Raw genomic sequence first — 24,897 nt, 5'->3', positions numbered from 1 at the left:
GAAAGTAAGTTAGCTAGGTGTGGTCTCTGCACTTTGGAATGCAGTAATGTCTGAAGCGTTGCTTTTCAGGAAAGGTAGGTTGCAGCACATGGCAGCGGCAACAACACTGGCATTCTCACTGTGGGCTTGGTGTGGTGCTCAAGTGCTTTACCTGCTTCCTTTTGTTTAGTCTCCTCAGTAACCTATGAGATAGACACTGATCAATTAGACATCTATCTCCAAAACAAAAAAGAAATTAAGATTAGTGATACACCTCTGGCCACTTGACTAATAAGTAGTATTGGAGAGTCTGTGTCTCTCTAACTCCAGCGCCAGGGCTCTGTCTAAACCACTACTGCACTGACCGCCTTGTAGAAAGAGGACACGCTTTGGAGTGGGATTTGCTTTGAACCCTGGTTGTGCTATTATTAGGCCTCTATTTTAGAGTAAGTTACCTGGGGCCTCCATTTTATTATGTGTTTAAAAACATGGGATTGATGGGAATACCTGCCCTAAAAGATTGTTGTGAAGATTAAAGATAATATGAGTCAAGTGGCTGGTGCACTGCCTGGCCAGTACTAGGTAATCTGTAAGTGGTAGCTTATTTTTTTTAATATATTTTATTGATTTTGCTATTACAGTTGTCCCATTTCCCGTGCTTCATTCCCCTCCACCCTGCACACCTTCTCCCACCCACATTCACCCCTAAAGTTCATGTCCATGTGTCATAAGTTCTTTAGCTTCTACATTTCCCATACTATTCTTGCCCTCCCCCTGTCTATTTTCTACCTAGCATCTATGCTACTTATTCTCTGTACCTTTTCCCCCTCTCTCTCCCTCCCATCCCCCTGTTGCTAACCTTCCATGTGATCTCCATTTCTGTGGTTCTTTTCCTGTTCTAGTTGTTTGTTTAGTTTGTTTTTGTTTTAGGTGTGGTTGTTAATAATTGTGAGTTTGCTGTCATTTTACTATATATGTTTTTTATCTTCTTTTTCTTAGATAAGTCCCTTTAACATTTTATATAATAAGGGCTTGGTGTTGATGAACTCCTTTAACTTGACCTTATCTGAGAAACACTGTATCTGCCCTTCCATGCTAAATGAAAGCTTTGCTGGATAGAGCAATCTGGGATGTAGGGACCATGTAGGTCCCTTTCATGACTTGGAATACTTCTTTCCAGCTTCTTTTTGCCTGCAAGGTCTCTTTTGAGAAATCAGCTGACAGTCTGATGGGAACTCCTTTGTAGGTTACTGTCCCCTTATCTCTTGCTGCTTCTAGGATTCTCTCCTTCATTTTATTCTTGGCTAATGTAATTATGATGTGCCTTGGTGTGTTCCTCCTTGGGTGCAACTTCTTTGGGACTCTCTGAGCTTCCTGGACTTCCTGGAGTCTTCCCTTTGCCAGATTGGGGAAGTTCTCCTTTATTATTTGTTCAAGTAACTTTTCCATTTGTTGCTCTTCTTCTTCTCCTTCTGGTACCCCTATAATTTGGATGTTGGAACGTTTAAAGATGTCCTGGAGGTTCCTAAGCCTCTCCTCATTTTTTTGAATTCTTGTTACTTCATTCTTTTCTGTTTGGTTGTTTCTTTCTTCCTTCTGGTCCACTCCATTGATTTGAGTCCCAGTTTCCTTCCCATCACTATTGGTTCCCTGTGCATTTTCCTTCATTTCACTTAGTGTAGCCTTCATTTTTTCATCTAATTTGCAACTGAACTCAACCAAATCTGTGAGCATCCTGATCACCAGTGCTTTGAACTGTGCATCTGATAGGCTGGCTATCTCTTGGTTGCTTAGTTGTATTTGCTGTAGCGCTTTGATCTGTTCTTTTGTGTGGGCCACTTTTTTTTTTTTTGTCTTGTCACACCTGTTACATATGAGGAGTGGAGCCTTAGGTGTTCACCAGGGCAGGGCAACCCAGCTGCTGGGTTGTGCACTATATGTGGGGGCAGGGTCCAAGAGGGAACAATAGTGCTTGCTCCTCTCTCTGTTAGATTTCAGTCCCTTCCGCCGCTTCCCCCAAGCCAACTGGGCCCTTCTGGTGCTGACTCCCGTGTGGGTGGGCCTGTGCATGTTCTAGGACCCCGTGAGTCTCTCCAATGAACTCTCCTGTGAGGCTGGGAGTCCCTCCTGGCACCTCAACCCCCACAGGTGTTTTCAATCAGTGTTTTGAGGCTTTATTTCCTGGCACTGGGACCCTGGGTTGCATGGTGTGTCTCGCTCCCCAGTTTTGCCTGGTTTATCTGTGCTCGAATGTGGGACACCCGGTCAGCCAGCTGCCTTGCACGCAGTGCCTCACTTCACAATCGCCGCCTCACTGGGTCTGCCCATTGCCACCCTGTGTCCGGGGTCTGCCAGCTGCTGTCTTGCGTGCTTGGGATGCCGTGTGCGCCAGGTGCCACCGCTTTTTGTGCCATGACCCCTCTCCACCCGACCGCCCAACTCCGCCCCTCCTACGCATCTGGATGATTGTGTCTATTCTAACTCCTTGATTGTCCTGGACTTCCATGCAGTTCAATTTTCTGTCAGTTCTGGTTGTTATTTTGTTTCTAAATTGTTGTTGTTCTTATTTTGGTTGTTCGAGGAGGCACAGTGTGTCTACCTACGCCTCCATCTTGGCCTAAAGTTCAAATGGTAGCTTATTAACACATTCTTTTTACTTTTTATTTGATACCATTTCAAATTTCAGAAGACTTCCAGTAGTACAAAAGATTCTCATGTACCCTTTACTAAATTCCCCAAATGTTAGCATTTTGCTACATTTGCTTTTTCACAATATTTCCCCCCTGAACTACTTGGAAATAAGTTGCAGAAATGATGCCTGTTTACCCCTAAATATTTCAGTGTTCTTAGCCTACATATATTGATATGGACTTGTGGATTCTTATTTTATTCAATGGGTTATAATGTTTCTATTATTTAATAGTATTAATAAATTATAATTTTTTATAATACAGTTTTACATCTCAGAATTTTGTTTAAATTGCATGCACTTGGGTTTTCCATCTGAACTCAGGTAGTTTTTACAGAACTGCCTGCTTGTCAACTGGAGGATCTCCTTGTGACACTTCCTTTCCCTTTCATCAGCACATGGAGTCAGATCCCATTTTGCCACAAATTTTTAGTTTCCTATAGCCCTTTTCCTTTTTTTCTTCCTTTTATTTCCTCCTCTTTCTGCCTGATCTTATAGGGCCAGGCTGTCTTAATTAAGCTTTTAAATTCAATGCAGGCCTATTTAAAAGTTGGTATATGAGTAAAAAAATTTGGAGTGCGTCATAGGATGGGAACATTTGAGAACCATTGAATCACTGCTACTATTATTTTGCTAATTAAAAAACAAAAAACATGTCATTAGAAGGTCTTTCATTTCACTAGTGCCCTTTGTGTCAAAATGATAGGTATCACTTTAAATTTCACTGACTATAAAGCTAGTTATGATTACTTATGGATGATAATATTACTTATGGATGATTTTTAAGTGTCAAATAAATATTTTTACATATTCTGTATGTAAAATTTTTTTTCTTTTAGAAATAAATTTTAAAAGTACACAACTTATTGTAAACTTAAGCATCAATTTATTGAAATTATATTTTAATATTTATATATTCTTTAGCTTTAACTATATAACTGGTATTGTCTTTTGTTGAAAAAATATATCTGAGTAGTTTGCAAAATAGGTAAGAAAGTTGAAGTTCCAGTAAGCACATCAGTGATTTATCATTTTAAAAGCATTATATACTATTTGGAGCCTATGATTTGCCTCTTAGTATTTGACCCTAGAGATAGCAACAGCCCAGACTTCACTCAGCTTGACTCCAAATAATGATACGAGATGGGAAAGTATGTCTAGATATACTTTGTGTGGTACTGGAAGTCATGCATATTCAACAAAAGAAGAACATAATGTATGGTGATGCTATCCATTCTCCAAGGAATACAAAGTGCTCTGCAGAAATTATTTTTTAATCTTCTCTATCTACTTCTGAGTCAGAGTGCACAGGAGTTGGGAATAGTCTCAGTTTAAAAAACAGAGGCATGAAATGATTCAAAGATTGGCCTCAGATCACTCAGCCCAGTGTTGAATTCTGTTACTTTATGTAAGACCATAAGGTCAACTTTGAAACATCCTGTAAAGTAAATTTATTTTAAAACAACCACATTTTAAATGTATCACATGCTGTCATAGATATACACTTAAACTGCAAAATGATAAGAACTAATGACATAAAGGACATTTTTAGTTTGACTCTAACTACTGTGCTTTTTGTTTTTTTGGATCTAAAATTCAGTATGTTATAAAGTTGACATTGCCTGCTTCCTTCTTCTCTAATCTTGTTCTCTGAGCCTGGGGGAACTCAGTACTTCTGGTCCTGGGATGTTCTTTCACCATTATCCCAAACTAATCTCCTTTATTGGATCACCTGTTTCTTGGATTTAGTGTCTTCCATCATCTTAGTGTATTCCCTTACTATGCTGGACCATGTCCTTTAATAGCCTCCTGAGAGAAAACAGGAGATAAATTTTATGGACTTCTCCCACATTCACCTCTAAAAATGTCTCTGTTCTACCCATACCCTGGTTCATTGTTTAGCTAAGGTATAGTATTCTAGGTTGGAAGTCATTTGAAATTTTGAAGGCATTGTTTCCAGTGTTGCTTTTTAAGTCCAGTGTCAACTAAAATTCCTGGTCCTTTGTATACAATGTATATTTTTTTCTCTCTGAAAGTGTTTGGGATCATCCCTTTTCCCCTGTACTTTTGTTTGTCTTTAACCATACTGTGATGAGCTTAGTGTGCATCTTTTTCAGTCTGTTGTGCTAGGCTTTTGGTAGGCTCTCATAATCTGGAAACTCATCTTCAGTTCTTTTTCTTACCTTTTCTCTGTTTCCACTTATCTGTTTTTCTCCTTTCTGGGAGATTTACTCAGCTTGTTGATTTTAGTGTTTCCTGAGCTTCCTTTATTGCCTCTGTTTCCCCAGACTCACTTTTCTGTTTGCTGGTTGGTTTCTTTAGATCTCTGCCCTTTTTGTTAGAGGTTCTCCTCAAATATCTGGTGATTCTTGGCTCTTGGTTCATATTTAACGGTGAGGCTCCAAAATCTAATGATTGGAAGCTCGTTCTGTGTGCCCGGTGGTGGGACTGGCTGAGTGCCAGGCCTCACAGTGGGTGGTGGGGAAGGACCTGGCTGTTTCTCGGGGGACTTCAAAGTGTCATTACCTCTAAGTGTCTCCTCCTGAACAGGAAGGCAGTCATCTGACCACGTGGTTTGGGGGAGGTAACTTAAGGTCTTACGATTCTTTGTACGAATTTTCACAAATTTTCATTTTTAGCCCTGTTCCACACTTCTGCCCTCAGATATACCTGATCCCATGAATTCTTGAGCTTTTCTAAGATCTGGAGAAAACCTTTATTAATCATTACTTGACTCATAGTGGTACTGAGGTAAATAACAGTAGTAGGTTTGGTGCTGGTGATGTTATTCACATTTCTTAGACACTCAGGTGGAATTCCTCTAATTTTCTTTTTTTTTTTCTTTAAAGATTTTATTTATTTATTTTTAGGGAGGGAAGGGAGGGAGGGGGAGAGAGAGAGAGAGAGAGAGAGAGAGAGAGAGAGAGAGAAACATCAATGTGTGGTTGCTGGGGGTTATGGCCTGCAACCCAGGAATGTACCCTGGCTGGGAATCGAACCTGGGACACTTTGGTTCCCAGCCCGCGCTCAATCCACTGAGCTACACCAGCCAGGGCTTAATTTTCTTTATTAGATATTTATATATTATAAAAGTACAATGTTCTCGTTGTAACAGTTTAAACAATTCTGTAAATACACGAGGTTCATCCTGGTAGTGCCCCTCCATTTCTTCCCTTGACATACCCTATGTTAACTGACTGCCGTGTATCTGATACCTTTCTTACTGTTGTACAAATACACACAAAACTTTTCTTTCCTAAAATTTAAAAAAAAAGACTCATATTTACACATTCTGTGGATAACTTTAATCATTTAGTATATCACAAACATCCCTCCAGGTTAATAGAATTAATACCAACTCATTGTTTTTAATAACCAAATATTATTTCATGTGGTTGTACCATAATTTACTAAACCATTCCAGTGTTACTTCCAATGTGTTTGTTTTGTCTTTTACTATTCCAAACAAGGCTTTCTTTGTTCTGTTTTTTACTCTTCCAAATAACGTTTCAATAAATATCCATTTATATATCTTCTTACACACTTTTATTTCTTCTTTGCCTTCTCAAATCTGGAAGTTTCCGTTTTGATTCATTTGTCATTTGCTTAGGGTACTCTATCTAGCATTTTCCTGCAATAGGATACCAAGTCTTGCCTGTCCATAAATGCATTCTCCAGTCCCAGACACGGCAGGCCGTTAGAGACCCTATAGCAGTGACCTACTGGGCGGTAGTGGGTGGCTTGCAGTTTTTCCTCCCAGCAGCTGGGAGTCACACCAGCCGGAAGACTGTGAACTCTCTGCTTACAGGTCTCGTGGCTGTATGTGGCAGTCCTTGTCCAGCTTCAGGGAACAGTTCAGTTGTCACTGCAGCCCTGTCTCTTCTCCTGCCAGGCCCCTCAGAATCACAGTGAAATGGAGGTCTTTGCCTCAGGCTGGAAGAACAGTCTAGTCTGCCCTGCCATCAGTTGGTTCTGGTTCTGCCCTCACTTGAGAGAGTGGAGCGGGGTAACCCTCCCTGGCTTTCTTCCCTTGGAAATCTCAAGAGAACTTTGGACCTCGGAGGGACTGCCACAGCACTCTGCTTTTGTTCTCGTGTTCCTGCATGGGGTAATTGGGCCTCAGATGAGGTCAAGAATTTGTGCCCTGACCATCATCTTCCCAGAATCTCTTCTGAAGCAACAGGCTTTTTTTTTTTTAATGTTTCAGATATTTTCAGAATTACTCAAGAATATTCTATTTCCTGTTGCTTTTTTTAAAATGTTATTAAATTTATTGAGGTGGTGTTAGTTAATAGGGTCATATAGATTTCAAGTGTACATTTCTGTGGCACATGATCTATATATTGCATTGTGTGCCCACCCCCTAAAGTCAGATCATCTTCTGTCTCTATATAATTGGCCCCTTGTGCCCTGGGCTACCCTCCACTCTTCTTCCCTCTGGTAACCACCATACTGTTGTCTGTGTCCACGAGTTTCAGTTTTATATCCCACATGTGAATAAAGTCATATGGTTCTTAGCATTTTCTGACTGATTTCACGCTGACTTATTTCATGCTTATCCTTAGCATGGTGTTCTCAAGGTCCGTCCATGTTGTCACAAGTGGCAGTATTTCATCTTTTCTTATGGCTGAGTAGTGTTCCATTGTATACATGGACCACATCTTCTTTATCCAGTCCTCTGTCAAAGGACACTTTGGTTGTCTCCATGTCTTGGCCACCGTGAATAACGCTGCAGCGAACGTAGGGGTGCATAAACCTTTGCGAATAAGTGTATTTAAGTGTTTCAGGTAGATAAGCCAAAAGAGAGATTGCTGGGTCATACAGTAATTTTAGTTTTAGGGGGTTTTTTTTTAAGATTTTATTTGTTTTTAGAGAGAAGGAAAGGGAGGGAGAAAGAGAGGGAGAGAAACATCGATATGAGAGAGAAACACCGACCAGTTGCCTGTCCTAGGTGCCGCTCTTGCAGGCATCCCGACCAGAGACCCATCACAGCAACCCAGGCATGTGCCCTGACCAGGAATCAAACCAGCGACTTCTCACTTTGTGAAATGATGCCCAACCAACTGAGCTACACTGGTCAGGGCTCCATTTTTAGTTTTTTGAGCAACCGCCATACTGTTTTCCATAATGGTTGTACCAGTTTACATTCCCACCAGCAGTGAATGAGGGTTCTTTTTCTCCACCACCTCTCCAACACTTGTTATTACTTGTCTTGTTGATAATGGCCGTTCTAGCAGCTGGGAGATGGTGACTCGTTGTAGTTTTGATTTGCATCTGCCTAATAGTTAGTGAAATTGAACATCTTTTCACATATCTAATGGCCATTTGTATGTCTTTGGAGAGGTGTCTGTTTAGGTCTTCTGCCCATGTTTTAATTGGATTGTTTGGTGTTAAATTGTATGCATTCTTTATATATTTTGGGTGTTAAGCCCATGTTGGAGTTGATGTTTACAAATATCGTCTCCCACTCATTGCTGGCTTTTTTGTTTTGCTGTCAGTTTGTTTTGCTGTGCAGAAGCTTTTTAGTTTGATATAGTCCTGTTCATTTATTTTTGCCTTCACTTCCCTTGCCTTTGGGGTCACATTCATAAAATCTTCTCTATGATCCAGGTCCATAAATTTAGTAGCTATGTCTTCCGCTCTGTGTTTTGTTGTTTCAGATCTTCTGTTTAGGTCTTTGATCCATTTTGAATTAATTTTTGTGCAAGGGGACAAACTGTAATCTAGTTTCATTCTTTTGCATGTGGCTTTCCAGTTCTCTCAGCACCATTTATTGAACAGACTTTCTTCTCTCCATTGGGTGTGTCTGGCTCCTTTGTCAAAAATCACTTGCCCACATACCTGTGGTTGCATCTCCAGGCTCTCAGGTCTGCTCCACTGGTCTGTGTGTCCGTCTGCCAGCACCATGGTGCGTGCTGCCTATGCAGATGGACACTGACCCTGCCCTATAGAATTTTACTGTCTGGGGAGAGAAGACTGTTGAAAGTTAATAATCTTGCCATTGAGAGCAAAAAGGTATTAACTGAGATTCTTTTTAAAAAGAACATTGAAGTGGTTACATGGAAGAGACTGTACTCTGCAGTGACTTTTTTCCTTCTCCCTCAAGTTGCTTAATGACCTTTGCCACCTGGCTTAGAAATCCAGCATAATGTTGCATTTGTGTCTAAAATCTGCTTGGTTGGTTCTCAAGTAGACTTTTGGAACATAATCTTTTCATAAATTGAGGTCTGGTTGTATGTACATTTTGTAATATGTTACACTTTTGGTTCTATTTTTATGATTGTAATTCCCTATTTCCCCTTCAACAGTTTTTCCTGATTAAGGATATTGTAGTAGCTGGCCCCCTTTATAACGATTTTAAGAAGGTCTTATAGTATGTGATTTGTCTGTTACTGTATTATTTCATTTGTTACATTGAGGGGGAAAAAACACAGGAAATGGCTTACTGCCTTCCCAAAAAGATACCAGAGGATAGGAGCGGGGATGTAGTGGTCATTTAGAAAAAAGACAATGGGAAGGTGACTTGGGAGGTGATTTTTTTTTCCTGCCCAGTGCTTTTCAAAATGACATTATTCACCGTAGTTCACTGCTCACTTGTAGGGGTGTGATGGGTCCATGCAGGATCATCTTAAATGCCAATTTAATTAATTTCTCTTTTTCTCTCTTGCAGCATTGCTATGGCAACAAAAGAAAATATGACTTCACAGAGAGGAATGTTGAAGTCGATTCAGAGCAAAATGAACACTTTGGCCAGTATCCTTTTTGAAAGTTTGAAATCTGTGTCTGTTATGAGGGGAAATAATCTGAGTGTGTGCTTTCCTCTCACAGGGCCCCCCTGCCCCCCCAGCCAGCTGGTCACCATCATCAGTAGTTGCAAAGGCCATCACCGATGACACAATACAGGTGCACCCTGCACCCACTTTATGAAAGTGCATCGTTTAGTGCCATTTCTAAAAGATTGCACACCAGGAGTTATCAGGTCACGAAAAAAATTATAAATGTGAATTTTCAAATTGTACACAAAACTATTTTACTCTTCACAAGCTCTCATGCCATTGTTAGAACTCCATAGTATACATTATTCTTACGTAAGTACCATAAATTATATGCTTTTCCTTTTTTCAGCTTGGAGAATAAGTCAGTGGCAGATGCTTAAAGGGGAAAGAAGGAGACACACAGACATACACGTAGATGAGCTGTAACTGCTCACAGAGTATTTCGTTGTGACTTGGTGTGTACAGGCCGAGCTGTAGGGCAGGTTCACTGCCTGTTTGTTGTGACCACTACCGCACTTCCTCCCTTTCCCAAGTTAAACTAGTACGGGGGACACCTCTGAGAAACCCAGGGGGCCAGCTGATAAGCCTGGCTCTGAAATGGTTTGTTTACAAGAAATCAAGCCTCTTGGGGAGGGGGATAGTTCCCTTCCCCAATTACTAAGTGGGAAAGGACCGATATAATTTTCAAAAGTTTAGTGTCTTCTCATCTTGGATAATTTAAAGTCACTTTTAGTTTGATACCTTAGTTGCTTCGGGGAAAGAATATTCTGAAGTGTGTTGGTATTTTCCAGTTTTTTTTTTGTGAATTTTGTTGTGAAACCACACATCCAAAATCATTTATATTTTATGTAGGGCTATACAGTTTACAGAATACAGTTCTGTACATTATCTCATTTTATCATTATCACAAATTACAATCATTTCAAAAGAATGTGTGTTAAAAAATCAAATAAAATGGGTTTAAGTTAGCACCCCATAGAGAGGTAGTAGTAGAAACTGAATTCAGACTGACTTAAGGGAGAAAGGGAGGGAATTAATTTATTCATATATCTGTAAAATCCAGGGATAGAATAAGGTATGGCTGGATTCAGGGCCTCAAATTTTATGATCAAGTATCTGTTCTTCCTCTCTCTGCTCCCTCTAGCTACTCCACCTCTTCCTTCTGTTCTCCTGTGGGTTGGCCTCGTTTTCAGGCAGGTCTTCTCCTCACAGTGATAGAGATGACTGTAAAAGTCACCTCCTACGAGTTCAAAACTCCCCATGGGGAAAGGGTGTCTTTTCCAACAGCTGTGGAAAGTGTCCCAAGAGGACTGTGGTTGCCCCCAGCTTGAGTCACTGCCTATTCCCGACCCAGTCACTGGCCGGGGGGAGCACTCTTCCTGGCCAGGCCTGAGGCTGAATGTGTGCCTGGTGGCCGAGGACAAGGGCAGTTCCATCCTGTTACATGGCCTGAGCTAGACTATTGGGGGGGGGAGGTTCCCTGAAGGTAAACTGGACAGAAATGTGTCCACTGTAGACAGGGTTTCCTAATGCCAAGAGTTCTCACACTTTCCCTAAACAGAGTGTCGGTCCTTCTTTTATCAAGCAAGGAAAGATTAAGCATTTGCTCTATATGAGATTTGTACCTTGTAAGTTTTTGCCTGTATCTTTAGGCTTCTCACTCTTCTACATTTTAAGAAATATTTCTGCAAATTATTCTTCTCTCATTACTTAATTCAAAAAACACATTAATGCCTATAGTATATAAAACTCTATTCTAGATGCACAGGGAAATTCAGCATCAGAAGAAAGCGTGGTCCTAGTCATACAGTATGTAGAACCTGTGAGTATACAGATGTCGTCTCTGCTGGGAGTCAGTCTGCTGCAGGAAAACGCAGTGGGGCTTCCCGGGGAGTGGGGTCGTTACTGTTCCTGGTGTCCCAGGTGATTTTGGTGGTGGTTTCTCCGACCTTGATACAATACCTCTGTTACAAACGGCAAGGGTGTTTCCTGCAGATGTACAGTCAGAAACCAAATACAAAACAATAGAGGATGTAGTTTGGTCTACAACACACGAACTACTAAGAGTATGAAGACAGTTTAAAATGCTAAGGAAAATACTGTTGTAACTGCTATAAAATTCCTAAAGTTGAAATTTTCCTCTTTTCTTTTAATATGTTCCCCAGATAGGACAACTAAAGCTGTTTAACCTACTTCCCTACCATGTCCTGCCTACTGATGCAAAGTAAATTAAAAAGTTTTAAAATTAATGGTACAGACCCTAGAGTTGGTTCCCACCAATTGCCTGAATTCCAGGGAGCTTATCGCCCTGTGGGGAGAGGCATGGTAGGCTTCAAAACCTTCTGGCAAAACTTGTCAGTCTCCTGAGAGAAGGGATAAAGAGAGAGAGACTGTGGGGGAGGGGGAGCACTGGGATGGAGTTGGGGTGGGGGTGGTCGTACATTTGCCTCCCTGCCCTGCAGGGTCCTCTTTTTCTGACCACCTGACCCGAAGCCTAGCAGTAATCCCTTAGTGCTTGGTAGCTGTCATCATTATTAGCTTCTTCCCTTTTCTCTTTTGATAGTTTTATTCAGACTTGTGTGCTGCAGTGCACTGTGACACTTGGATTTGGCAGGGGTGTCTCCAGTTCGGGCATGTGTGTTTGCTAAATTAGACTGCACTCCCTCAGTGCGACTTTCTTCCCATTACTTACTGTTTCTGGTTCTCCTCATCTCCATTTGTGTGATTTCTGTGACTTTTCACTACAGAAGCTTCCAAATATGACCTTAATAAAGATTTCCCAAAGATCGTTTTCCTGCTGTGAACAGCCTGATCCAGCGAATCAACCTTAGGAAGCGGCGAGACTCGCTCATCCTGGGCGGTGTTGTCGGTGTCTGCACCATCCTGTTGCTGCTGTACGCTTTCCATTGACGGGGCGTCTCCAGGGACTCGCGGCAGCCGCCACTTTTGGGCCCTGATCTGGAATGAGGAAAAGTAGGAAGGAGACATTGACGGTCCTGATGATTAGCCGGGCCGGCAGGGTTATTCAGGACTGATGCTGCTGGATCTGTGACACAGGTTGAGCGGAAGCCAGTTTTTCTGTGCCGTTTTTTCTAACACACACTTCCTTCTGTTTTTAGTTTAAAAAAAAAAAGAAAAATGAGGAAAAGTTTTGCGTTGCTTTTGTCTCCCCCAGAGGTAAGTAAACCAAGCAGAAAGAGCGTCTGTGCGTCAGCGATAGTGTTGCAGGCCGACGACGGCCAGGTCTTAGGGCCAACTGACTCCTCAGAAAACCAAGTCTGTATCTAAAGACTGCTCTCCTTTAGCTGCCAGATTGGGTTGTGAATAAAAACAGTTCTTGTCCTTTCATTTTATACTCATGATGAAAAATCACAAGTCATTTCTTGATAAATTTCTACTCTGTATCCTCAACTCCTTTGGTATTCAAGAAAAATTCCATTTTTCACAGATTCTTTGAGATGCTGACAGGCCAACTCTAACAGGGGAGGTGGTCTCAAGTGAGAAACACTTGCAAAGACGCATTTTTCTTTCTTTTTTTTTAATCATGTGCACACTGGGGTGGGTTAACTATTGCTGGAAAAATATCAGGAATGACAGGCTTTTTTTTTAAGGAGTCAATTATTATTTTGATTTTTTGTTTATTTCTTCAGTTGGGATAACTTTTGCTATATGAGAAAGTGAAATCTTAGTTCTCCCAGGACAGAAGAAGCTGCTAGCCGGTGTCGGTCGGCGCCCCCAGCCACTCCTCAATGGGTCGGGAGGAGCGCCGATGGCGGAGTGAGGGGCCGCGGGGTCCCCAGGGAGGTCTAGTAGTGAACAGGCCACCAGTTACGAGACATTGATTGAGGGGTCACCGTTCAGATAATTCCATTTGTAAATGCTCTACCATTTATGAGCAAATGTTTTAAAAATTACCACCTGATGTAACAGGAATTCTGTGTTCTGGGAAAATCTCTTCATTCCAAGTGTGTTAAGCTTTTCCAAACATCCAGAGAATAGTTTTGCTGTTGAAGACGCGCGTGTCAGAATCTGTCTGTCTGCACCTGTCTTCTGTTACCGTCCCTGGGCAGTGACAGAACTTGAAACCACCTACCAAATTCTTTTCAAGTTTAACCATTTCTCAGTCTCCGTACGTTCATTACTCGTCTAACCAAACTACCACAGATAGTTTGAAGACTTCCAACATCTACACTCCTCACCGAGAAAGAAGGCTGCTTTTCACCATTGGAATCTAGTAGAGTGTATACAGCATTGGCTCCAGACTGTGCCACCGGGAATAAACGGATATTAACATGTAGTTCTTGACTATGTTCTAATGTGTCGATGGACTTGATATACAGGCTGGTGGGTAGACTGACCCATGGTCTGATACGGAGACTGAGAGGTTTTTCATTCTGGTGTCAAAGTTTTATTATGTTCTGGGTATGAAAGGCATTTGATGTATTTTTTTAACTATGGGTTTTATTTTTCTAAAATAAAATATGGGTTGATTGATCAGTAGTTGATTGGGGATGCCCTTAAAAGAGAGTAAGTTTTCCCAGTGCGAGCCTTCAAGGGTCATGGAAGTCCATTTATTAAATTCTCTGTTGGGAGGACAAAACTTTTCTCCCTGACACTTTATTATCTTTGATTTTTCAAAGGGCCTTGATTGGTGGTTGTACCTCAGCTAGAATTTATGGGACTTTGGTTGCGATATAGTTGGCATTTATAAAATCTGAAGTACCATAAATAAAATTATTTATTTAATTATACTACCAGTCTTTTCTGCTGGTCTGATTATTGGGTGCATTTGTTGAAGCTGATTGTGTGACAGTAAAACCGGAACCCGAGCTGATCTGGCCTGCTGCAGCTAAGCAGGCAGACACTTCTGATGACTGACGGGCCTTTCCATTAGGGTTCTGCTTAAATGAAGTAATAGAATTGTGTTGATTATTTTCTTTACAAAGATAAAGAAACCAGTTCTTCCAAGGAAGCTGAAGAAGTGTACTGTTGGCATCAGCGTCAGACAGGTCTGACTGAGCCCCCAGTGCTGTAGCCCGCAGTGAGGTGACCGGGACCCAGGGCGGGTTAGCGAGGACCGCGCTCATCCTTCCCGCTCGTGGGCCCCTCACTTGAGAGAGAAAACCTAGAGCCGGGACTAGAAGTGTGCTGCTTACCTGTGTCTCCGTTTGGGTCCCAGGTAGCTGATCTAAGAAGCCTTTCCATTCAATTTCACTTGACTTTTTTAATCATCTTGGGTTTTTCTCTTCTGTTTTGCTGTCCTTAAAGACCCGTTGCCAGGCCAGGAGCCAACAGTAAGCTACTCTCATAGCTGTCGGAGAGAAGGGATTTTCTGCTCCTAGGTCCAAACGTTGCCTCTCAGGGGACGTGGTCTCCCCCAGCCATTGTCTCATACAATGATCATTCCTTGTGGGATCTTTTCTGTAACCACTCAGAATTTTCCATTTCACAAAAAGTATGGAAGGCAGAAAATTCCAAAAGGTATACTTCTGAGATTTTGTCTTAATGTATGCTGGTAACTTCAGTAAAAATTTGTAAGTCTGTTACTGAAGTTCAAGCGGAAATATCCGAGTGCTTTGGTCACCCTGTCCTGGCTGTCTCTACATTCTTTTTTATTTTTCTGTTAGATGCTGAAGGATTCCCTGCAACCTGCGTTGCTCACACTTTATTTGTCTAATGTTAGAAAAGGGCTTTCCTTCTCCACTGTCCGCTCTCCTTTGTACTAAAATTCCCTTTACAGAGAAGGCCATCTTCCAGACCGCCCTGTGCTCAGACCAGGCACAGGAGTCCACTCCCGAGCATGGACGGTGATGAGAGACATCATGAGGGCACTTCTTGTACCTAGAACCAAATAGCTTTACTTCAGTTCTTTCCTGTTGGATGCCGAATACATCTGATAGAAAAATGGACATATTTGAGCTGTTTGACCTCTGTGGAATTGAGGCACCTTGGACTTACATTCCCACCATTAATTTTCTGTTTTACTGCTAATGATCTCAACTTGGTGAAAAGGACTTTAAAGAACTGGACCGGCCTTTTTGATTTCTAGTACTTCATGTTTGATCATTAGCCAGATATGATTTCTTGGAAATTGGGTTTTCTAACTTGCAATATTAAGCTAATGAGGATAAATGGCCATGGCTAGTGTTACACTGAACTTGGTGACAAATGTAACTAAAAAACAAGTGGATTCTACTCAGAAAAAAGGGTTGCATTCCATTCTCCTTTTGCGTTTTGCGTTGTTGAGCCTAGTCTCCAAAAGATGCCAAACTTTACATCGTGATCTTTAACACTTTAATCTTTGTTACTTCTTTATAAACCTGCATGTCCTTAAGTTTTATAGAAGAAAAGAAAATGAGGAAGGAACAAGTGACTCTTCTTAATCCTCACTGAGGATTTTTATTGTTTTTTTTTTGTTTATTTGGTTGGTTGGTTTTTTTGAAAGAGAGAGAAACATCAGTCAGTTCCCATACATGCCCCAACTGGGGACAAACCCAGAACCTGGGTATGTGCCCAGATTGGGAATCGAACCTGCAGCCTTTTGGTGTACAGGACAACGCTCCAACCGAGCCACCCGGCCAGGAGGGAACCAGTAACTCTTATTGTTAATTGGATCAGAAGCTGAGACAAAGCTGAGCCATGTCTTGAGAAATCTTTCTCATTTTCTTTATATGCAAGGTCTCACTTTAGTATCAAAGTATTTGCATTTATTGCCATCCTATTAGCTCTTAGGGAGGGAAATCAATTCCATTCACACTTCACCATGATGAAAGATGTTTTCTCATGAAAAATGCCAATACAGGTTTTTAAAAATCTATTCCAAATGCACTTTCTAACTTTTTGCTTTTAAAATGGCTTCTTGGAACCAGTTTAATTGTATTTGTATTTAATTTTGTTCTCATCTAAATGTGCATTTTCTGACTGTATACAAAAAGCTTTGTTATGTAATTTAATAATAAATTAGAAACCTAAATGGTTGCGGCTATGGTTGTTTGTTTTGGAATAGTACCATCAAGGCAGTTTGGGGTAGTGAATATGAAGTCTTTGGTTTTGGTGAGTGTTTCTCATGAGGTCCTGAGACCCAGGGTGAAACAGAACAGGTGCTGAAAATCCATCACTTTCTATTCCAAAACATCATATGAATATTCCACTGATAATTTAGCTCAAGAAGTGAAGGAGAAATTGCTTATCAAAATGAAACTTCAGAAGATATGGTGAGAATATCAAATTTAGAATTTGGCAAGAAAAATGTTCCCACCCTCCCTAAATAATGACTTTTTACCCTATAGATCAGAACTGGGCTCTCCACCCCACCAGAAAATTTGAAAATTCCCCATTTCCTATCACCTTTCCAAATGTCCTTAAGTTTTCTGGAGACTTTGTAAAAATAATCATATAATTGAGATATAATTTACCCTTTTAAAATGTACTGATGTGTTTCAGTATATTGTGCAACCAGCACCACTAACTTCAGGACATTTCATCACCCAAAAAGCCTTGTCCCTGTTAGCAGTGACTTCCCATTGCCCCTGCATCCTTTTCATCTGACCACGCTGCCCTTCCTTTCTTGCCACCCCCCACAGCTTTCCCCTCCTGTCCACTCACACAGCCTCTTTTAAAGCGCCACCTCTTCCCTGGGATTTTGTGTGTGTGTGTGTGTGTGGCTGCCTCACATGTGCTCAGCCCTTTGTGTGCACACCTCCATGTAGACCTGCATAAAACCCAACACCACCTAGTGAGGTAGCCTCCTCCTGTTCTTACAGAGAAGGAAACAGCCCATAAGGATTAAGTAATTTGCTCAAAATTGGAGTAAACAGTAAAGCAAGGATTTGAATCTTCAGGGTTCTTTGATGCCAACAAGTCTTGTGATGGTTCCACAAAATGCATTTTAACTCATGCTGTATAAGGACAGAAGATATAAAAGAACCACCAATTTTGCCTGCTTAAAGACCATACATTTAGAATCTATTTAAAGCTCTATGTCTTGATTATTTTCAAAAAAGGCTAACTACTAGACAAATGCTTAATAAAAAGGACCCTTTGTAAATCACTTGACAAGAACTAATGCAATTGATTTGTAGAAAATGTTTTTTCTAGTGGCTTTACTTTAAACCAAACTTCCAGCCCAACTCTTTGTACCTTCCACTTTAGAACTGCTGAGACCTTTGTAGAGATGGGGAACCAAGCCCCTCAGCCCAGGTCCTCAGTCAGGGGCACCCACACTAGGGAAGTGGTGCGGGTCCCTTCCAGGTGGAAGGGCTTCAACAGGCCGCTGCCCCTGCTGAACCCAGCCTTTCCTTGGGAAAGGGTCTGAGGCTCTGCCCCATCATGCCTTGTCTGATGTCAGAGATGCCTAGAAGTAAAAACGGGTGGCTGGAGAATCTCACTGACGTTACTTGCTATCAGGACATTTTCTCTGATTTCTCTAAAGCAAAAGCCAGGAGAAGATGCAGATTTGCTGGCTGAGTTGGCACAGAGAGGAATGGAGGCACTTTAGCCCGATGCCTTCCGCTCCACTTGGCCAAGCTTCCCCCTTTGGCAGGGCTGCTCAACTTGCAAAGCTCTTTATTACTTACTCTCTCAAGACGCTTAAAAGCTAAGAAGACTGGGTGCTGAAAGTCTAGCTTTCTGCTTGGAGGAATCCAGCAATCCCTTGGCAGTGTTCTCCGCACCCTTGTAAAATTACCCTGTAATTTGTTACCCTGATCTGTGCTTGCCCTGATCATCTTCCCTCCAGTGAGATACAAAGCTCTTAGGGAACAGTCACTTTCTCTTAATTAGTGTACATCTTTTAGATACTTTCAAACATCTGATTGGTCCTTTGCTAATGAAATTGCTTACAGTTTCAGGGGGAGCAAGGAAAAAGGGCTGGTAGCTATTTGTAAGTCAGTGCCAAAATGTATTGTTTGAGTGTCATTTCCTCCAAAGTGACAAGTCATCTCTAAATGCGTGCAGCACTTAATTCTTACAATTCTCCTTGTGGATGATATGTTGAGAATGTGGCATTTTGCGTTTTTTACCCTGGAATAAGTGCTCAGTCCTCTCCCTTTCCTTCTGTCCCAGTTGCTCGTCCCACAGCTGGGTCCCTGGTGTTGGTTACTGGGCTTGCGTGTAACCTCCAGCCCCTGACCCGGGTGCCCTGCCTCTCATCTGACCCTCTCAACCCGCTCTGCACGTAGCTGGGTGGTGTATCTCCCTAAACAACTTCCAATCCCTCGTTGCCCTGCTCGAGGATGTCTGGCAGCTCCCGATCACCCATGCCAGTGCTACAGTGAGTTACCGCATGGAAGCCTCAGCCGGCACGTTGCTTCCTTCACGCATGCGTAAGTTCATGCGTATGTACGTGCATACTCCACACTTTCAAACAACAGAAGCCTGTTCACTTAGCGAGATGGGATTGTCCTTTTCAGATGAGAAGCCCAAGAGATCAAAGCGCAACAGGTCCTCAAATAACATCATTTTGTTCAATGTCACTTCATTATAACCTTGATGGATGCCATAGCAAGTTAACTCTTTAATATCAATTAGCCTGTGGTAAAATTGGTTTGGTTATACGTCATTTGCTTAAAGTCACAATGTATCAATGTGAAGTGAGGACTCACTGTACTGATAGCCACCCGCTGCCCTTTGCCAGACCAGAGTTTCCTCGCCCCCATGAACTGCGGTCAGCAGTGAAAAGAATGAGGCTTGGAGTCCGAAGTCCTGCATTCGGGCGCTGAATCTGCTACTGTTTTTAGGCCATGGGCAATCGCTAAATCACTCATCTGCAAAATGGACTCGAGCAACTTGATGCAGTTTTAGAAATAAAATGGAGTAAAAGATTACAACAGTATGTAATTCCTCAGAATGTTCTCAACAAATAATGTACGGGCAGGGGGTTTCCATTAAAACTGCAAGTCCCTGGAGAGCCAGGGCAGGGATCTGTTCATCTTTGTATCGTGAGCGATACAGTGAATTTTATGCCGAAATCATCATGTAACTCATTAAATTCAATTGCATCTGATTCAGAGCCCCCATCCTGCTGAACTTAGCAAAAAAAAAAAAAATCTTGGTCACAATCGAATCTCCTTCCCTTTGCCTCTTGGGTTGTACAAAGCTCCCACAAGTCTTTCACAGACCAGGACATTTGGGACAGGTGCTCAGTTCACACTGGATGCCACTGATATGCTCACTGTCTGAGCCGTGTCCTCCTTGCAGCCACTGGCTGCTCTGCTTCCATGTCACCCTTGGGCACAGGGATCTTAGCCAAGGAGCTCCTGGGCCAGGGATTCGGCCTCCCTAGTGCACCTCGCCCCACAGCCATTCCTGGGAGGTGCTGCCGCTCCCAGAGCACTCCAGGAACTGGGACACTAACTAGCAGGGAGCAAGGCACCAGCTGACATCAGCAACCCCCTCACTTCTTACCACCTCCCAGTCAGTCTCCCACAGCCTCCCCTGGAAATTCCTCACAGCTCCCTCAGTCTTCCCACCTTCCTCCCTCTCCCCCACCTTCCAGGATGAGCCCCAACTCTCGGAATGTTGTGGTCTCCTTTGTGAGGGTGGGGAGCTGAAAGAATGATGTGTTAAATCCCTCAGTAACTCCTCCCTGTGATGGTTTTCTCAGTACTTGGCACATAGTAGGCATTTCTGGTTGCTGAATAAATAGAGGAAGGAATAAAATAATGCCACAAACATTAAACACTCATTTGCTTGTTTGTAAGCTTGAACCCCAAATCCCAGAGATGGTCCCACCCCATGTCCTGTTGTCTCCATACAACTCAGGGCGGCCGGTTTGGAGGGGAGGTGCCACCCACAGCACCACATGCCTTGCCCATCCAGGGGTCTCAACTGGGGCCAACTTTGCCCCTCCCTAGGGACATTTAGCAAGGCCTGGAGATATCTTTGTCTGTCCTAACAGGTGGGGCAGGGTGAGGTGGTTTCTACTGGCAATAGATACAGGCCAGAGATGCTGTTAAATGTCCTGCAAAACAAAGGACAGCCCCGCACGGGAAAGGATCATCCAGCCCCAAACAGGTATCAGTAGTGCCAAGGCTGAGAAACCGCTCAGACAGCATTCATACGGAAGTTGACCGGGATGGACATTGCTCACATGGGTCCCACCACCAATTCCTCCTTCCTCCTCCGCCTAGCTCCAGCTGCTGAGGACGAAGCCGGCACGCACCATCCTCACTGCCCTTGCCCTGCCTTTCCCTTTCGGCCTCCGTGCGGGCACTTCTCCCCGGAACACACATCCGCTCCATCCCCAGTGACTTGACTCACAAGGTCTTTGTAAACCCTCCTTTGCCATGGCCTCTTTCAAAGCCGGCCTGTGCAACGCATCCTCCCTGCTTTAAAACGCCCTGCCTGTGAGGAGTAACTGCTTAGTGCGGGAGCTCCTCTGGGGGTGATGAAAAGTTTGGGAACCACACAGAGGTGGTGGTTGCACAACAATGTGGAAGTACTAAATACCACGGAATTGTACATTTTAAAATGATTAATTTTATGTAATGTGAATTTCACCTCAATTTTTTAGAAAAAACAACAAGGACTACTTAAATGGTCTTTCCTCTGGGAAGACTTCCTGGCCTGCCCCTCCTCCTTGCTGCCTGTTTTCCTCTGCGCTCCTGCCACCCCTGTCTGAACATCGTAGGTGCTCCATAGTTACTGAGACAGGGGGAGACCAGGGGAAGGATTCACTGGCCCTGCATTGAAGTGGAGCTCTTGTGACACTTGAAGTGAGTGTCTGGCAGAGGCTCCGGCTCCTCACTACCTGCCACCTCCCTGTTTCAGGCAGCCCAGACCTTCCGTTTCCTTTTTCCAAGATCAGTCGGGAAGAGGGGGCAACGTGGGACAGGGTTCCTGATTCCCATGATCATTTCAGGACAGCGCTACTGCCAAAGAGAGCTTGCAGACAAAGAGGGATTGCAAACGGGGGCCGCACTGTCAGATCATAGGAGATGATCACCAGGGAAATCCCACTTCGTGGAACTCAGCTGCTTGGCTGTTCCTTTAATCCTCACCAGGACCGTCTCTTCCACTTCAAGCCGTAGGACTTGAGACAGTGAGAAAATGGGGCAGCGACATAGTATCTATCAAAATCGTAAATTTGTAGAACCATTGACTCAGCAATTCCACTTTTTAAAAATTTATCTTGCCCTGGATGGCGTAGCTTAGTGGATTGAGCGCAGGCTGCAAACCAAAGCATCGCAGGTTCTATTCCCAGTCAGGGCACATGCCTGGGTTGCAGGCCATGGCCCCCAGCAACCGCACATTGATGTTTCTCTCTCTCTCTTTCTCCCTCCCTTCCCTCTCTAAAAATAAATACATAAAATTTTTTAAAATTTATCTTATAGGTGTAAAAAGACATGTAAGGATGTTCATAGCAGCACTGACTATAAGAGAAAGACTATAAGTAGCCTAAGTATCCATCAGAAGGAGGATGGCTAATTAAGTTATGTAAGTTTGTACCATGGAGTACTATTCAGTTGTTAAAAAGAAAGGTAACTTACCATGGGCAGATAATGGAATCATCTCCAAGATATGTTGTTAAGTGGGAAAAATGATATGCACCTATCACACACACACACACACACACACACGCATGTATGTTTTTAAAGCGGATTTATGGACATACAATAAGCTCCATATATTTAAAGGGAAAAGTTTGCTCACCATAATCAAGGTAGTGAATATATTCATCATCCTCCAGATTTTCCTTGTGCCCCTTTGTGAGTCTCTTCCTGCAACCTCTTCCCACCCCCTTACCCCAAGCAACCACTGCTCTGCTTTCTGTCACTCTAGATTAGTGTGAATTTTCTAAAGTTTTATATACATGGCATCATACAGCATGTACTCTTTTGGAAGGGGTCTGGCCCCTTTCACTTAGCACAATTATTTTGAGATTCATGCATGTTGTTGTGCGTACCAATAGACCATCCTTTTTTACTGTTGAATAGTGTTCCACTGTGTGAATGTACACAATTTGCCCAGCCACTTCTCTGTTGTTGGACATCTGGGTTGTTCCCAGACTGGGGGCCATTATAAACAAAGTTGTTATGAATGTTCATGTCCTTCTCTACACACGGACATACATTTCGTTTTCTCCCAGGCAAGTACCTAGGAGTGGAATGACTGAATCAACTGGCAAGTGTGTGTGTGTTTGCCAAGTTGTTTTCCAAAGTCTACCATTTCACAATCTAGTCTATGAGAGTTCTTGTTTATTCACATCCTCATTGACATTTGGTATGTCTTTGAGGTTTTAGTTACTCTCATAGGTGTATAGTGATGTCTCACTGTGGTTTTAATTTGCATTTCCCTAACAACTAATGGTGTTGACCACCTTTCATGTGTTTGTCATCTATGTACGAGGTCTGTCCAGAAAAACTCCAGTCATTGTTAATATAATGAGAACAGTTTGCATAACACCTGTGTAACCCCACAGCCAAAGAGAGTGGACTAGCATGCACATGCATGAACAATGACGACTTCACTGTACTAGTCCGTGGGGGCTGTAGACAACACTGAGTGAGCATGTGTACTGGGTGGTCATTGCACTCAAAATGACTGAGTGAGTAAAGCAATGAATCTGCATCAAAGTTTTCATTAAGCTTGAATATTTCTCCTCAGAAACTGTTCAGATGATTCAGAAGGCCACAGCTATGGCAACTGGTGATTGGTAGCTTCATCACGACAACATTCCACTCCTGCATCACGTCTTGTGCAGAATTTTTTGGTGAAACATCAAATCACCCAGGTAACTCAGCCCCTATACAGCCCAGATTTGGTGCCCTGCAACTTCTGGCTTTTCCCAAAGCTAAAATTACCTTTGAAAGGGATGAGATTTCAGACCTTCAGTGAGATTCAGGAAAATACAATGGGGCAGCTGATGGTGATTGGGAGAACTGTGTGAGGTCCCAGGTGCCTACTATGAAGGGGACTGAGGTGTCATTGTCCTGTGTACAATGTTTCTTGTGTCTTGTATCTTCTTCAATAAATGCCTCTATTTTCATATTATATCATTGGATACCTTCTAGACAGGCCTCATGTATCTTTTTTGGTGAAATGTCAAAGTATTTTCCCCATTTTAAGCATAGAATATTGGTAAAAGACATTAAGAGGATGGTACGGGTGGTTGCCGTTGGGAATGAGCAGACTGCAGGTAATAGATGAAAAGGACTCTTAATTTCTCACCCTACCTATACTGCATTTTTAATTGTTTAAATTACAGTTTTAAAAAAAGAGAAATGGACTACTTTGAAAAACGTCAGTATTGAAAGCATGCTTTTAACAGATGGATGGAGACTGTTCTGTTTAGCCAAGAGCACTTCAGAAACTCCGCACGAATAGGAAATTGGAGCACTGAACCATTAGTGGAACTGTGAGCATTTTACATCGTACCGTATTCAATCATTTATGGTCGTGCACGAGGGGCAATGATGATGTCTAAGCTGTGGCCCCTCGAAGACCCCATCAAACATGATGGGGTATTTATGTTTAAGGGAATACTATTCCAGCTTTCTAATTTCCTGCCTCTTCCCTGCTGAAGGCAGCCTATGGAAAGAGAACCCACGAGTAGCTTCCCCCAGCTTGTCCATGATAAAAGATTTGGTAAAGTTTTCTTCTGACAGCCTGCTTTCTGCTTCGAGCCGTGCTTCCCACCTGGGACATGACTTAGGTTTGTGGGTGTGTGGCAGACCCTGAGTATGTAAGTGCCTCATCCGAGTTCATGTGCTTTTAGGAAAGCAATGGTGAATTAACAAGAAGTACTTTATCTTCTAAGACCTCTTTGTGACTCTATTCTGGTTCTGCTCTTTGATCCAACCCCCTAATCAGTTCATAAAAATTTCACATAAATAAAATTTACTTCCTAGACTGGCTGGGTTCTATCTGATTAATATTTAACTCCAAGAAAACATAGGCATTTGCCTTAAAGAAGTGTTTTATTCCAGAGAAAGATCTATATATTACTGTCATTATTTGAATGTCTTTGATTATTCTATGGAATTTTATTTCAGCCTAAAATTCTCTGTACCCTTCTGTTGAAAATGTCCAGTTCTTATGGATTGACTCACTGGTTTGACATGTAAGCTTTTTTATTACTTTCTTTGTGACAAAATTAATGTGTGTTTATTAGAGAAATAAGGATCAAACAGAAGAATGCAAGGAAAATAAAAATTATGCCCTGACTGGTGTACCTCAGTGGATTGACAGTGGGCTGTGAACCAAAGGGTCACCAGTTCAATTCCCAGTCAGGGCACATGCCTGGGTTGCAGGCCTGGGGGCCAGGTGAGCGGCAACCACACCTCAGAAATTGATGTTTCTCTCCCTCTCTTTCTCCCTCCCCCTCTCTCCAAAATAAATAAATTTTTTAAAAAATTACCTGTTTCCACCCTGGCTGGCATAGCTCAGTGGATTGAGCTCGGGCTGCGAACCAAAGTGTCACAGGTTTGATTCAGTCAGGGCACATGCCTGGGT

At 42.5% G+C, this 24,897-nt stretch overlaps 1 protein-coding gene across 2 annotated transcripts in view; it reads left to right on the top strand.

Moving 5' to 3' along the window:
* The window catches only part of GOSR1 (golgi SNAP receptor complex member 1), a 39,154-nt gene extending 24,959 nt beyond the window's left edge, over positions 1-14,195 (top strand). For both annotated transcript variants that reach the window (XM_045837083.1, XM_045837082.1), the window contains exons 8-9: positions 9,339-9,421; positions 12,230-14,195. In XM_045837083.1, coding sequence (XP_045693039.1) covers positions 9,339-9,421; positions 12,230-12,354 — 208 coding nt within the window. In that variant the 3' untranslated portion in view covers positions 12,355-14,195. The remainder of the gene's footprint in view (positions 1-9,338; positions 9,422-12,229) is intronic.
* The last annotated feature ends 10,702 nt before the right edge of the window (positions 14,196-24,897 follow it).

Source organism: Phyllostomus hastatus, unplaced genomic scaffold, assembly GCF_019186645.2.
Source record: "Phyllostomus hastatus isolate PE091 unplaced genomic scaffold, TTU_PhHast_1.1 phas_contig_210, whole genome shotgun sequence".
Taxonomy (NCBI): Eukaryota; Metazoa; Chordata; class Mammalia; order Chiroptera; family Phyllostomidae; genus Phyllostomus; species Phyllostomus hastatus.
The sequence above is the reverse complement of the archived record's forward strand: the minus strand, read 5'-3'. Positions and strand labels throughout refer to the sequence as shown.